This window comes from Argentina anserina, chromosome 5, assembly GCF_933775445.1.
Source record: "Argentina anserina chromosome 5, drPotAnse1.1, whole genome shotgun sequence".
In the NCBI taxonomy this organism is placed as follows: domain Eukaryota; kingdom Viridiplantae; phylum Streptophyta; class Magnoliopsida; order Rosales; family Rosaceae; genus Argentina; species Argentina anserina.
The window spans coordinates 3,287,841-3,302,026 of record NC_065876.1 but is presented as its reverse complement, the minus strand read 5'-3'; the positions used below and the strand labels follow the sequence as shown (position 1 = coordinate 3,302,026).

At 38.4% G+C, this 14,186-nt stretch overlaps 2 protein-coding genes and 1 pseudogene across 5 annotated transcripts; 2 read left to right on the top strand and 1 right to left on the bottom strand.

The window, feature by feature from the left end:
• The first annotated feature begins 3,282 nt into the window (after positions 1-3,282).
• On the top strand, positions 3,283-7,639 carry LOC126794213 (uncharacterized). Of its 4 annotated transcripts, none has more exons than XM_050520873.1 (9): positions 3,283-3,398; positions 3,539-3,605; positions 3,893-5,081; positions 5,241-5,331; positions 5,444-5,601; positions 5,689-5,740; positions 6,126-6,205; positions 6,286-6,379; positions 6,532-7,639. In XM_050520873.1, the coding sequence occupies exons 3-9, from the start codon at positions 3,915-3,917 to the stop codon at positions 7,128-7,130; spliced, it is 2,241 nt and encodes a 746-aa protein (XP_050376830.1). In that variant the 5' UTR covers positions 3,283-3,398; positions 3,539-3,605; positions 3,893-3,914; the 3' UTR covers positions 7,131-7,639. The 4 variants fall into 4 exon arrangements, with proteins under 4 accessions (XP_050376830.1, XP_050376827.1, XP_050376829.1 ...); XM_050520870.1 differs by having other exon boundaries at positions 3,284-3,398; positions 3,860-5,081; XM_050520872.1 differs by lacking the exon at positions 3,283-3,398 and having other exon boundaries at positions 3,518-3,605.
• A 448-nt stretch (positions 7,640-8,087) lies between these two features.
• Positions 8,088-9,205, top strand: LOC126796484 (transcription factor MYB1-like; annotated as a pseudogene).
• An 805-nt stretch (positions 9,206-10,010) lies between these two features.
• LOC126796482 (uncharacterized) lies at positions 10,011-13,875 on the bottom strand. Its single transcript, XM_050523319.1, has 12 exons — positions 13,687-13,875; positions 13,337-13,602; positions 13,054-13,127; positions 12,854-12,948; positions 12,580-12,677; positions 12,398-12,481; positions 12,000-12,080; positions 11,811-11,897; positions 11,580-11,675; positions 11,060-11,142; positions 10,623-10,711; positions 10,011-10,489 (listed from the first exon to the last, which is right to left on the bottom strand). Exons 1-12 carry the CDS (start codon positions 13,820-13,822, stop codon positions 10,137-10,139), a joined length of 1,542 nt encoding a protein of 513 aa, XP_050379276.1. The 5' UTR covers positions 13,823-13,875; the 3' UTR covers positions 10,011-10,136.
• Between the last annotated feature and the right edge of the window lie 311 nt (positions 13,876-14,186).

Below are 14,186 nucleotides of genomic sequence, written 5' to 3'. Positions count from 1 at the left end.
GAATCTAAACTCAATCAATACGTGCTTTATTTCGTGAAAGTAATCATATATAGTATACACCGAGTATATAAAATTAGGCCGGCCAGAGATTTTGTGAAAACGAACGATGTCGGCTATGATATTACTTTCTTTCATTTCAGGTTTCTCCACACGATGGGGTTGAGTATCTTTAGTCAACTAGTAAGTCCATGGGATAACACTACGATACAGACGTTGCAGCAACCTGGTCTGTGGAGATATCGTGAAGAAGTGACTAAATTTCGAGTAGTTTTTGAAAATGAAATGGGGAAGAACGAACCACTAGGTGGTATTTAGTTGCCTCGCGCGTGTGTGTATGTGTAGTTCTGTTTACTGCTGTATGGAATAGAAGGAGGGCCTCACCATTGACAGTGCCTCCAATCCTCTTCTTCGATCGTTTATTTGGTTAATTGGTTTATACACTGAAAATTATGGCTTACTTAACCTTAATAAATTAACAGAGCTAGATCATGACTAAATGATCTTCACCTTCTTCACTTCTTGGGCCTGGACTCGACGTAATGTAACAGTACAACCCTTAGAACATGCTATGCAGGTGCATGGCATTAAAATCGCATCATTCTAAGAATTCTGAGGGACTTTTCTTCTTCTTTTTTCAACTCAGTTATTTAAGTGGGAATTGAATTGGGAAATACTATACCTTGAAGAAGTTGAGGTACACATTTTTAAAATGACAGACCATGTACTGAATTGTTATAGATATAAGAAAATCCTAGATATAAAGCCAACACATGCACCAATCTAGCTAGCTTCAAATTATTTAAGTTTAGTTAACTGAGGAATGATCGACTTAGTAGCAGAACATGACAGGGCGGGCTTTGTAAATACTTTAAACCTACAGACACGCGTTGGGAGAGGGTTTGCATAAATTATTATGGGCCTGCGTGGGGGAAACAACCCGGTGTGCTCGATCTTCTCGATTAAAAAAAACATTGATAAATCAATTCCACTGCAACAAACGCAAAGCAAACACTTCTCTAATTATTTTACTTGATTTAGATAGGCAATTAGTCGTCTATATATGCATATAATTATATAGTATTAGTAATAAAGATGGAGAGGGCCGGGTGATTAGGCTTCAAAATTGGTTGTGGTATGAGCAAGCAAGTAGTGGTTCATGAGGTTGATGCCATACCTTTTACTTTCTAGGCTTCTAAATGCACACTGTAAGGTAGTTAGGACACCCAAAACCAAACGAGCTTTGTTGAGTCCCCTTATCTTAGACTCTCTGTATATGGGACATTTTTGGAGTCCTTTTACTAGCTAGCTAAACGTAGTATATTTAATTACGGTCTTATGTTCCTCTGCATGTTTTCAGCTAGTTGGTGGATTAGAAAGAAACTTGCAATGGTTAATTTTTTTTTCAATGAAGAATTGACTTATGATGGTTAAATTCGCTAATCTAAATTCAATTTTACTAGGAAGTGAAATGAATTATCATAGTCTGATTTCCTACGTCTATAATCTGACGTTATCATCCATTAGATTTACATGAGTTTAGGGCATTCAAACTTATAGTGATCTGTGATCATATGCAAATCTATATGTAGTACGTACACACACAGACGTGTTTCTAGCTCTTTGTAAATTACATATACATTATTCGTCCTCATATGCTTTATGTATATGATACTAATATGTATATATCTGCTAACGCATTATTTGCTAAACCTGAGAATAATATAGCAACTTAGCAAGCAATGCTTGGAGTCTTGGACGAAGTCCGAGTTCAAAGTTTCAAACATGACGACGATAAGAGGATATTAGTCAACAGCGTGCATCAACACGTGGCAAGCACTCCTTTACCCAAAGATAGGCTTAGGCTTGCCGCCAAAGGCTAAGTTGGTCAACTCTTTTTGTTTGGTGCCAAAGGAGAGCTTCCCAAAAACACGAATAGTCTAAAGTACCCCGACTCCAGTCTTCCACGAGGAATAATAAAATAGCTTCGCTACGAATGGAGTTGATCAGCATTGAGATTTTATTAACAAAGGACGTGAGGTTTCACGACGATATGAACAAGATACTATAATGGGTTTTTTCTCTTAAAAGCCAAGGGTTCCTTTTCTTGTTTTGAACAATTCTGAAGGGGCTACCTTTAAACAAAACAACATGCATTTTCTCAAACATAATCATAATTTAAGTTTTTAACCATATGAAATCTGATCATAATGAAGTACAATCATAATCTGATCACAAGGGGATTTCTTACCCCTATACACATTGGATCACCCATAAATTTTAGTTATTATTGAGATAATAAATCTTTACTACTCTAAAGCGGGTATCTTAAAAAAATCACTAAATTATAAACTTCCATAATTGCTCTTATGCCATCTAAGAGAAGATGATGCTAGGAGAGAATGAGTGCAATTGTGATCTTGAATCATGTTTTAAAGAGTAGTAAGTACTATGTAAATGGGGACGGTGAAAGCAACCAAGGAGACACAAACACCAAATCAAGAACACATGTTCGACATCTCGTGTTTAATCGCCGATCGGAGGAATAGGACATGACTGAAATCTATAATACTCTTAATTTGATTACATAGTTACTCGAGTAAACTTAGGGTTTCATAAAGACTAAACCAATATGTTTTTGCAGATCAATCTATTCCTACACGTATATATGCCCAAATCCCCTAGACTACTAATTTTTCAGTAAAGGTTGGCAAACAGAACGGAAAATTTGGTTGAAGCAATGAAGTCCAACATTTGGTCAAAGACATACATCTCTACCTAAACATCACGAGTAAAATAACAAAAAAGCACTTCAATTTCTTCCCCTTTTTGGATTCAAATTCAATCTCCTACCCATTGTTTCAGTAAACTACAAATTATTCGATTTTAAATAGGGAAGTTTTATTTACATTTTTGAAATAGCTAAATGAACCTCTATTTTTTTTATTAACTTTTCAACTCATATGTAAATATTAAACAATAGTACACTCAGCCATTATAGAGGTGTAATAAATAATGGAGGTGCACTCAGCTATTTTAAAAGTGTAATAAGCAATGGAGATACACTTGGTTATGTAAGAGATACAAATAGATACAACTATTTAAATAAGAAAAAAACCTTTATATAAATGTTAGTCTGCCAAAACGATCAAAGTGATTTTGAAACGAAAAGAGAAGGAAGCAGCAGAGGGACTGTAATAAATGGAGGGAAGGAGTAGTCGTTAAACGAGTTAAAAACAAACAAAGAAGCATAAGAATCACAATTGAATCAGTCACTGTACAACAGAGATAGAGATAGAGGGTAGTGAAACACAGAGAAAAGACACAAAATTCCCACAAGGACAAAACACGAGGAGCAAAGCACCTTCCAGCCTGGGACATCTCTCTTCTTCATCTCCGTGGTACTAGTCTCTGAAACCGAGGCAAATTTTTGCCCCTTTCCTCTGTTTTGTAGTTGATTCGTTTTTCACTGTTTGTTTATTTGTTTAAAGCTTCAATTTTTATTTTGTTTTGTTTGCAATATTCTGTGCCTCCTCAACAGGACAAGGAGTTGGGGAAGTGGAAATCCCCATGAGGCTTTAGATTTCTGGGGTTTGACCAATACCCAGGTGAGCAAAACTCCCTTAAAGTTTGATTCTTTACAATTTTGGTTTAGTTGTGGAAACTGTCTGTTGGGTTTTGATTCAATTGTGTTTTTTTTGGACTGATTGTCTGATGGCTTCAGGATCTGAATTGGGTGCTTTGTTGTTTAAAAGAAGTTTGAAACTTGGGGTTATAGGAACGGAAAGATTACATTTTTATGGCCTATAATTGAGAGCTTTATAGCATAATTGAGGGTCTGAATTTGTTTTGGTTTTTCAAGTTTCTGACACAGGATTTCATGGGTTGAAAACAGAGAGGGAGAGAGCAATTTACTTATGGGGAGTTACAGTGAAGAGTGTGAGGATCAGTTTTATGATACCAGGGAGGACCTATCTTCTGTGTCGGATTGGGATGCAGATTACTGTGAGGACTGTAGTCCTATTGCTTCAGTTTTTTTGAGATATGAGTATTGGAGGAAGACCCCGGAAAGTGTTCATGAGCGCCGCCATAGGTTTCTCAAATGGATGGGTTTGGATTTAGATCGGAATTTGAGTATGACAAATGATTCAGATGATGGCTTCTTTATTGACAGAAGTAAAATGGGTATTGATAGAATAAAAGAAGACAGTGGGGTGGTGTTGAGAACTTCAGGTTTCGAAGAGGGGTGTTGCTCAAATCATTGTTCAGTGTCTTCCTCATCAAGTGATGTTCGAGTATCGCTAGGAAATGCACTGGACGAGAATTTTGAATTTCCAACGAGGAAATTGAATGATCGAAGGGACTTTGTTGTGGATGAATTGGATGGGGATGGCATACTCAGCAGATTTCGTGGGTTGAGACTAAACCAATTGGTGAGTGCGGGGCTGATTCATTCGACCCGTACACCAGCACCATCTCCTTCAATTCAGCAATTATTGCAGAGAGAAGTTGAAAATGCTAGGTACTTGCTTGATGCTAATAAGACCGCTAAAAAAGGATGGTTAAAGAAGTTACACTTTGGAATGTGTGTTGCTGACAAGCCAGGGGCTGCACTGAGCCCCATCAGTCTTAAATTGGCAACCAGGACAGGAATGCAAAGAGTCCGGGTTCAATCAAGTAAAAAACGGAGCAAGGAACTGTCTTCTCTTTATGGTGCACAAAATATTTCGGCTCATAAGGGGTCAATTTTGACCATGAAGTTCAGTCTAGATGGGCAATACCTGGCAAGTGCCGGTCAAGATGGTGTTGTCCGTGTATGGAAGGTGATTGAGGATGAGAGAATAGACCGATTTGATATTGGGAATGATCCTTCTTCTCTATATTTCAAAATGAATCCATTTTCTAAGTTAGGCTCTCAGGTTGTGGATAAAGAGAAACAAAGTAAGGCGAAAAATTTGGGTGGATCGTCGGACTCAGCTTGTGTTATTTTCCCTCCGAAGATTTTCCGTTTAACAGAGAAGCCTCTGCATGAGTTTCAAGGACACAGTGGTGATGTCTTAGATCTCTCATGGTCAAAGAATGGGGTTAGTAAATATTTTGGATTTGCTGTCATAGTTAATCATGTGTTTAAACCATTTGCTGTCTTCATAAATTGCCAGAAGATGGATTTTTCTCCCAATGTTTGTATTGACTTACCACACTTGATGAAACTAATGTTGTCGTCTTCCGTGTCTTTGCTGCAGTTTCTGCTCTCATCCTCTGTTGATAAGACTGTTCGACTGTGGCAAGTGGGATGTAACAGATGCCTGAGAGTTTTCTCTCACAATAATTACGGTAAGCTTTGCTAATTGTTTGAGCTTCTTGTAACCATGGATATATCAAATTGCTTGGTTTTATAAACATTTTTAAGTAATCCTGTTATTTATCCCTGTGCTAATTGATGCAGTGACATGTGTTCATTTCAACCCCCTGGATGATGATTACTTCATCAGTGGTTCAATAGACGGAAAAGTTCGCATCTGGGAAATTATTCGTTGCCTGGTTGTGGATTATATTGATGTTCGTGAGATAGTAACTGCTGTATCTTACTGTCCTGATGGAAAGGTCAGTTGAATATTTTTTTTGGCCATGAATACCCAGGCGTCAAAGTTGAGGGTTATTGTATCTTACTTTGCTATTCAATGCATGCAGGGAGGAATTGTGGGTTTTGTCACCGGCAGCTGCTGCTTTTTTAATATCATAGGTATACAACATTTGACTAATGCTGAAATATAGTAGCCAGTCTGGTGTCTTTATAACTTAAGTCCAACTATCATAGTGAGAGAAATGGAAATTCTGATAATTGCTCTAGTTAATATCTGTTGTTAATTTTCTCAATATGGTTGCTATTATGAATGTGTGGCAAATTCTATAATGTTAGATCATTAAATTCCGTTTTTCATGAAGTGACCTACATTAAAAAAGAAAAGAAAAAAAGAGAGATGGAGACTAACTTCAGGTAGTGTATGAGCTATTAGGCACCCTATTCTTATTAGGGCTTACATCTAGCCCCGGGCTTTTAGAGCTTTTTATTATTTTCATGATTTTGATAGTTTATTGACATGGTTTTGAACTTTTGATGCTTTCAGATAATCACCTGGAATTGGATGCTCAGATATGCATACAGGGCAAGAAGAAGTCTGGGGGAAAGAGGATTACTGGTTTTCAGGTGGTTATTGACAAGTTTACCTTTTCCAAATTCAGTTCTGACTTAACACCGCTGCATACTAATTTGATAGAATTCCACAGTTTTCTCCAAGCAACCCAAGCAAAATTATGGTCACCTCTGCCGATTCAGTAGTACATGTCATTTGTGGGGCTAATGTCATCTACAAATTCAAGGGTATGTGTAGTCATTTGCGATGATTAGTTTTATTGCCCTACATCCAGTGGCATAGATTCCCACCCCCTTTGGTGGTTTCCCTTTGGTCTACATCCAAGCTAGTCTTGCCTCAAGTATATCATTTAGTTGTTTTTTTTCTTTCTCATGTGTAGGGTTGCGAAGTGGAGGAAGCCACGTTTCTGCATCTTTTACCTCAGATGGAAACCACATTGTTTCGGCAAATGAGGATTCAAGTGTTCACATCTGGAATTACAATAGCCAGGACACGTCCTCTTTACGGTCCAAGAACATAAGATCTTGCGAGAGTTTTGTGTCCCCCAACTCAATGATTGCTATACCTTGGAATGGTGTGAATGACCTCCCAGGCATGCTTCCATCCCCTACATTCATTGGGGATGCACAGGGAAGAAGTAGCGTTGATAGTCCACTGAAACTTCTCAATTTCGATGAGAGAGTACAACAGAGAACACACATCTCTTCACCTGATTGCTTCTCTCTGGGTCGTGGGTTTTTGTTGGAGTCATTGCCAAAGGGAACTCCAACTTATCCTGAAGAGAAACTTGTAAACTCAAGTCCTGTGCCCCCGGTGCCCGTTTCCCCAACAATGTCTAGATCAGAGTACAGGTTCTTGAAGAATGCATGTCAGAGCTTGTCTACTTCTTCTCATATGTGGGGCCTCGTGATTGTCACAGCCGGCTGGGATGGACGCATCAGAACCCACCACAATTATGGGTTACCGACTCGGTGCTAAGATCCCTTTGTCAGGCCAGAATTATCCGGCCTAAAGCTGACATTTTTTAGACCGTGAATTGCATCATTGCAATCACAGCTGGTATTTATCAATAATGCTTGGCGCTTGTTTGATGCAGTATCAATGACAGTATGCCAGGTTTACATATCCAACTGTATAGTCCAGTCAGGTCATGCCGGGTGCAACAACAGATCAATTCAACTGCAGTCTTACCGAGGTATCAACAACAGTGGCTGGGGGATTGCTTTTGTTTTGTATCCGTTTTCATCTTATACAAGTCCTTTACATGATTCTTTAATTTGTTTGTCAGCTTAGAAATTATACAGAATTTCTTGTGCAGTAGTAGTCCCCCTAGACTAGACTAGTTGTGTATACAAAATACAAGTGTATAGTATAGGTGATTCTGAGGCATCTTCTCAAAGCCATACATTCAGAAAGATTGTGGATGTGTCACATTTCATTTTGTGAAATTAAATTTTTTGGTGATTTTGGGGGCAGCTGTTCTTTCATTCTCAGCTCAATGCTCTTCCCCACTTGTATCTGTTCTCCATGGCTTTGCCAATGTTAGCGCAGTTGTTATTCTCGAGACGACTAAATACATGTCCTTTGAATTATACTCGTCTCATCCACCAGAGGAAGCATGAGAAGAAAAGAAGAGAATTGTATTGAGATTGGGCCCCAGATACTGTCACTGTTTAGATCAATGAAAATATGATTCTGGTATATTGGACTGAAGCAGCTTGTTGTGGTGAGATCACACATCCATTTGGTTCTGACTTCTGAGCTAGAGATTTCGTGATTGACAAAAAAAGAGCTCGAGATTTAGTATGGAGGTGAGGGCAGGTGAAGGGGCAGGTGTAGTTTATCGTTTTCTTAAACCTAAAACAAAAAGGCCCAACAAAAAATACTAAACATTGTGTCATAATGTAAACATCAAGCATAATTGACGGTGAAGAGTTGGTAAGATGTTAGTACACACACATTAAACGAGTACTGTCCTACTACAATACTTGAGTTATTTCTAGAATGGAATATTCGCAACGATATCACTGTCTCTGGTTTTGTGTTTGAGGATCTTTCATTCTTTCATGAGCTATACTGAAGCAGTCTGTGCAAACTTGAAATGGGAAGAACACCGTGTTGTTCAAAGGAGGGTTTGCAGAGAGGTCCATGGACAACCAGAGAGGACACAATGCTCATTCAATACATCCATTCTTATGGTGAAGGCCATTGGATGTCTGTGCCAAAGAAAGCAGGCAAGTAATTCATTAGGTTTTACTTATTTTCTATTTTGTTCTTAAAAGGTCTAGTTCTAATTTGGTTACTTGCATTTGGAGCTACTCGTAGGGCTTCTTCGATGTGGGAAGAGTTGCAGGCTGAGATGGATGAACTATCTCCAACCAGATATAAAGAGAGGTAACATAACTCCTGATGAGGATGACCTCATAGTGAGGCTTCATTCACTTCTGGGAAATCGATGGTGTCTAATTGCAGGAAGACTACCTGGTTGAACTGATAATGAGATCAAGAACTACTGGAATACCAACCTCTGCAAAAGGCTCAAGAACACTGCAGGTAGTACTAAAAGAGGAGCATTAAAACCTGTTGAAGGACAACTCAGTAAGGATGATCGAGGTAGTGAAGCAAAAGTTAAGGTTCATCAACCAAAGGCCTTTAGAGTTTCTGCAAAACCCAACATAAGGAACAATAACATCTTAGCTCAACTGAGTCATCTTGATGCAGAGGTCTCTAATATTGATCAGTATCATAGCCCTTTTGGATATGCCTCGATCTGCGAAACTGTGGGAGACTTTGATGTTTCTGCAAAAATGGATGAAGAATATCGGCAGCTACTTCTCAAGGTCGATCAAGGTGATGATGATGTTCATTTGGATTCTTTTGTTGACTCCTTGCTGATTTGAGAGATAGTTCATGTTGCAAAATTAAGGGCAAGAGCTGATTCGCATTTGCTTTGATTTTCATTAAAGTTATAGTGCAAATGACTACACTCAGTAAACTGAGTTGCCCTAGCCATGATATATAATGCTCTTCTTAATTTTCTTAGTAAAGATGCCCTAATACATATGATCACATTTTCCTTGCTGTCAGCAAAATTGATAGGCTTGCATTATGATTAGATACAAGAAACAGCAGGGTTGAAGCAGAAGTCCCAGAGCTAGAAAGAGTCAATCTGATAACGAATTAAAAGGAAAAATTTGAGGCCTAGTACAGAGCATGGTTCCCTAATTGGCTATTTGCATGAATTAGGTGGGGGTGTAGGTACGTAATTTATTTTGCAAAAAGAGGTACTTCATTGGCCAATCCTGCACAAGACAACCTAATCTAAGTTCTCATTTTAATCTAACCGTGTATTTTACTTCTACAAGTTGTAGAGGTGATGCAAATTGGTAATCACCTGATTACATAATTTGTTTCAATTGATGGAATCCCTTTGCCTTTTACAACAAGTAGGTTTGAATGGATCCCTTTTTACTTCTGTCATTACATATGCTAGAACAGAATATGGAGCAATCATGCAGCAATTATCTGAAATTATTGAAGAGAACGTCAGTTTCTTACTCATTGATTACAACATAGAATAACCACCTATAAGTAAAACGTTAACAGCGGATCTGTTTAATCTAGTAGCCAAAAGGGTTGTCTATAACTGGAGAAGCTCTGGCAATTATTCAACAATTAAACCCCTAAGATTCTATTCACCTCATCGTTTTTCTGTCGTTTATATTGGATTGGAATTGTTTACAGTTTGTTAAGCCACCGGTATGGCACAATTGGGACCTTACCCAATGTTAACCTAAGCATCAGTCCAACAAATGGCTAACAATGAAATGCTTTCAGAAGATTGAGGTTTGCAACTACTGAAAGAGCAAGATTCAACCTTGATTGCAGGAATGGCTATTAAAGACTGAATAGCGAATAAAACTGAGCATGCGCATCTTATACATAGTGGTCGAACGACTACAGCGCCAAAAAAAATTACAAAATTTATCTTCGAAAGGGCCACAAGTCACCCCACACTGACTTTCGGGCCTGATTGTGCAATGCAGGGTTCTTATTCTTTGTGACAACAATTCGTTGAAGTGTCCCTTCTGAAGCATCTTCGTTCGTTGATCGACATACATCCATAGTAACGTGCTTGCCCCTTCGAACAGGCATGAAGATTATCCTACCCCAACCACCCCCAAGATCAGCATGACCTGTGTCGTCTTCCTCCTTTTCTTCGTCATTATCATCGCGATCATCATCTTCCACAACATCAGAATCATAGGTTATTGCATCTGGTTTTTCATATGGAATGAGGCTAGCTTGTTGCAAGCTGGATGGATCCTCTGGGTCCTCTGACAAGGCCAAAGACTATTATTTAAATGATATAGGTCACATATTTAAATGTAATTACCAATGATCAAATCATAAACCAAACACCAGTCACTACAGAGCCCATAAAAGTTGAAAGATGAAAATGATTCTAACCATATTCAATCTCAAGATCTTCCAGAGTTCTTTTAGCATGTTGCTCCTTCAAAGGGTCAAATTTGACACCATTAAGAGGCCAAGGTTCCCTGGTCATATAATGACAATAATGGAGCAACCAGAGAGAACATCAAATGTATAAGTGTATGAATAAAATGATCTGAAGACTGGATGTACATAAAAAAATTTGAGGAGGGGAAGTACATAAATGCAGTACACATTTGATTGAAATTTATTGATTGCAAGGAATCAACTATTACGAGTATAAAAAAGTATATAGATGTGTCTGAGAAGAAACTGAGTTAGCCGCAATAAAATTCCATGGTGAAAGATCACCAAAATGAAGTAATGGTTATCAAAAATGTCATTGTAGCTTTATGTATTTGAATTTTAAAACTCATTCCACAAGTTTGAATATCACCACAAAAAGCACTAACCTTGGTCTTTGTCCTCGCCTGACAACAATAAAGCTAAATTTCTCATCTTCAAATCCACGTAACGGCGGACCACCCTTGGAGCGCTAAGAAAAGGTCATATATGAGAAGGGAAAATCAGAAAAAAATTGTATTTAAAATGAATATGATAGAACAAGATGAAGAAATAAAGTCTTGCTTCCAACAACAACACATAGATTCAAAGATTTTGTGCCATTTGCAAGAGATGTAGAATCTAAACAACGAAAGAGAGCTGGAACTTTTAGATAAATAGGTGAAAATAGGAAAGTTTGAATCATGGTGAGTAAATCAACAGACCCTGCTAGAAAACTCAATACTTGCAATGTCTAGAAGGCAAGAGGTGGACTGAGAAAATGTATAGGTTCCTGTTTCCTTTCTACAAGTATTTAGCAATTTTATAATTCCAATTTGAAACCTGCCTCTAATGCCACTGCTTAGATTCAAACAATATGGCCAGATAAATCTTTCAGAAGAGTATACAGCTTAAGAATTAAGAGAGAACCTTGTATGCACGCTGAGTAGAAGTTCTCTCTAAACGTTGAACAAAATGACAATATTTACCAGCTTTCTCTAAAGGACATGCCCCATCGTGAGAGCACTGCATTAAGAGAACTTTAAAATAAAAATGAGAGGATACAACAAATACACACACACACACACCACATGATGTAAGATGTGTGAAACATAATTATTCCAGAAGAGAGAAATATGCAGAATGCAGAACTATACTCACAGGAGCAACTATATAGGCACCACTTTTTCGAGCCACAACCAAGTCCTTGGAAGTTTTATCAATTGCAGCCTTGGATTTACGGCTTTTCTAAGAATCATAAAGGTCAGAAATAAAGCAGCAGACAAATGTATAATTTAGATTTAAAAAATGAAAAAGGAGGAACAAAACCCCATAACAACTATAGCTTACCCTTTTCTCCATCCATAATATATGTGATCGCATCTGAGATATGATATTTGATCCTTGTGGTGTTCCAGGTTCTACCAAAATCTACAAACATTCAAGTGTGTAAGGGAATCATTGAGTAAAAATATAAAGCTAAAGATTTGAAGGTCCATAGAGAAAACTTGGAAGGTAATTTGATCACTAGTATTTCAATCTCTTTGCTCCTATTTTCAAATTTGGTTTTCGGGAAAGGGTGAAATATAGGATCATCGCATACTTTTCTTTAAAATTGTGTAAAATATTTTTAGGGGATACTTCTCCTTAAGTAAATGGTGCAAACTGAAGAATAGGGCAACAGCAATTTTTTTTTTTCATGAGATAGACCGTGAAACATGAGACTTATCCAAGAATTGGAGGTATACCAGGACATCCCGTGTAAGATCCCAAAGTTGGCGTACTACAGTAATTCGATCCTGCAGCAATGGTATCTCTCCAAGAACATATGACTTCATAGTAACAAACAATAGATGTAATTTAGGAACAAATATGCCACGGCAGAAGTTATGTTTGTAACTGATAAAATTTCCAGATACACACAACTTACAGCAATTACAAGGTCATGTTCTCTCTCTGATTTGCTGATGCTTTTAGTCAACAATTGGAGGGTACCATAACTGTGAATGAGCGGCAAGTTCTTCTGACCTTAAATCAGTACATAAAGCAATGAAGAATATGCACTAGCATGTTACTCCTTTAAACCATCACAACAGAATTGTACACTTCTACTTGGGAATTTTTTAAAAAAAAATAGTCAGGCATGATTACTATATCTAGATGAGAACTGAATAGCAAATTTAAACAGAAAAACCATCACTAACCTTGTATAAGGCTCTGGCCTGCACGCTGCATTGATTGTGATGGCTCTACTAAGTTAACTTTCTCCAACGAATTGGGCCAGACTTCTCGTAATGCCCTAAAGCATTCCATTCACATTACATCCAAATCACAGTACATACAAACAGTGGTCCCGAATCTTCACATGATTAACATTCAAAAGATAACTAAATGAACTTCTCACCAGAAAGCCGATCCCGTGCCAGCACCAAAATCCAATACTTTAGCAGGAGCAAAACCAGGCAGCCTTCTACTAACCTGTCAAACAACAACAACAACGTTAACAGAAACACACCGCTGAATATCCAAGATGAAAACTGAATCACACTGTCATCGATACACAACCGAAAAGAACAATAATTTTCCACCCAATTGAAAAACCCGACACTAAAACTCAATTAAAGAAGTTCATTTCTAACATACAAGAGCACAGCTTTATCAAGTTGAACTTAATTATGAATCCATACCTCTTTGAGTACTCTGTGACAAGCAGAGAAGACAGCTGGCATTCTGGAAGCAACATAAGCAATGGTCTCGTCGTCTCTATAAGTAAGGCCAATATCACCATAAGAGCTCTTGATTTTCCACCTCTGTGATTGGTCAGCCCTAAGCAAAGGGTCCTCGACCAGCTGCTTCGAAGTGGAAGAAATCATCTGAGAGTTCACATCCTTAATCTGGTTGAACGACTCCGACAGCCTCAGCACCTTCCTCTTCATGTGAGGCACTTCTTGCTCTGAAACCCCAAACCCATTAGTTCAAATACATAGATGAACATACATGTAGATAGAGAAAGATAGTTACGAGGTGCTGAGTCAACCTCGGAGGTACTTCTTGATGGCTCGCCGGAGTTTGACGGGGACGGTGAGGCATCGCTGGGATTGTTTGGCGGCGGAGCGGATGGCTTCTTGGGTTAGGACCTTCTGAGCTGTCTCCGGGAGAAGGGCGGTCGCCATTTTCGAGCTCCGTAGGGCTCTCACTGTGACTCAGAAAGAGAGAGAGAGAGAGAGAAGTGCCCGACAGAGTTGGGTTCGGTTTTCTGTTTCTGGGGTTTATCCAGGGTTTTAGCCTTTTGGGCTTGAAAGGGTCTGCGCAAGTAAATTTGTTCAGACGGGCCGTATTAGGTTTTAGTCTTTTAGATGAAATTTGATGGCTGTTTAAAAAAATAATAATAATAATTAATTAAGAGATCTTCGAAAGTAGACAATGTAAAGACGCAAAGCTCACCTCAATCCCAAATGAGAGAAGGGTCTACCACTCTAACGGAAAATGAGAGCATCAATATATTAAGCAGGGTCGAAAATGTCGGTATATGATAGA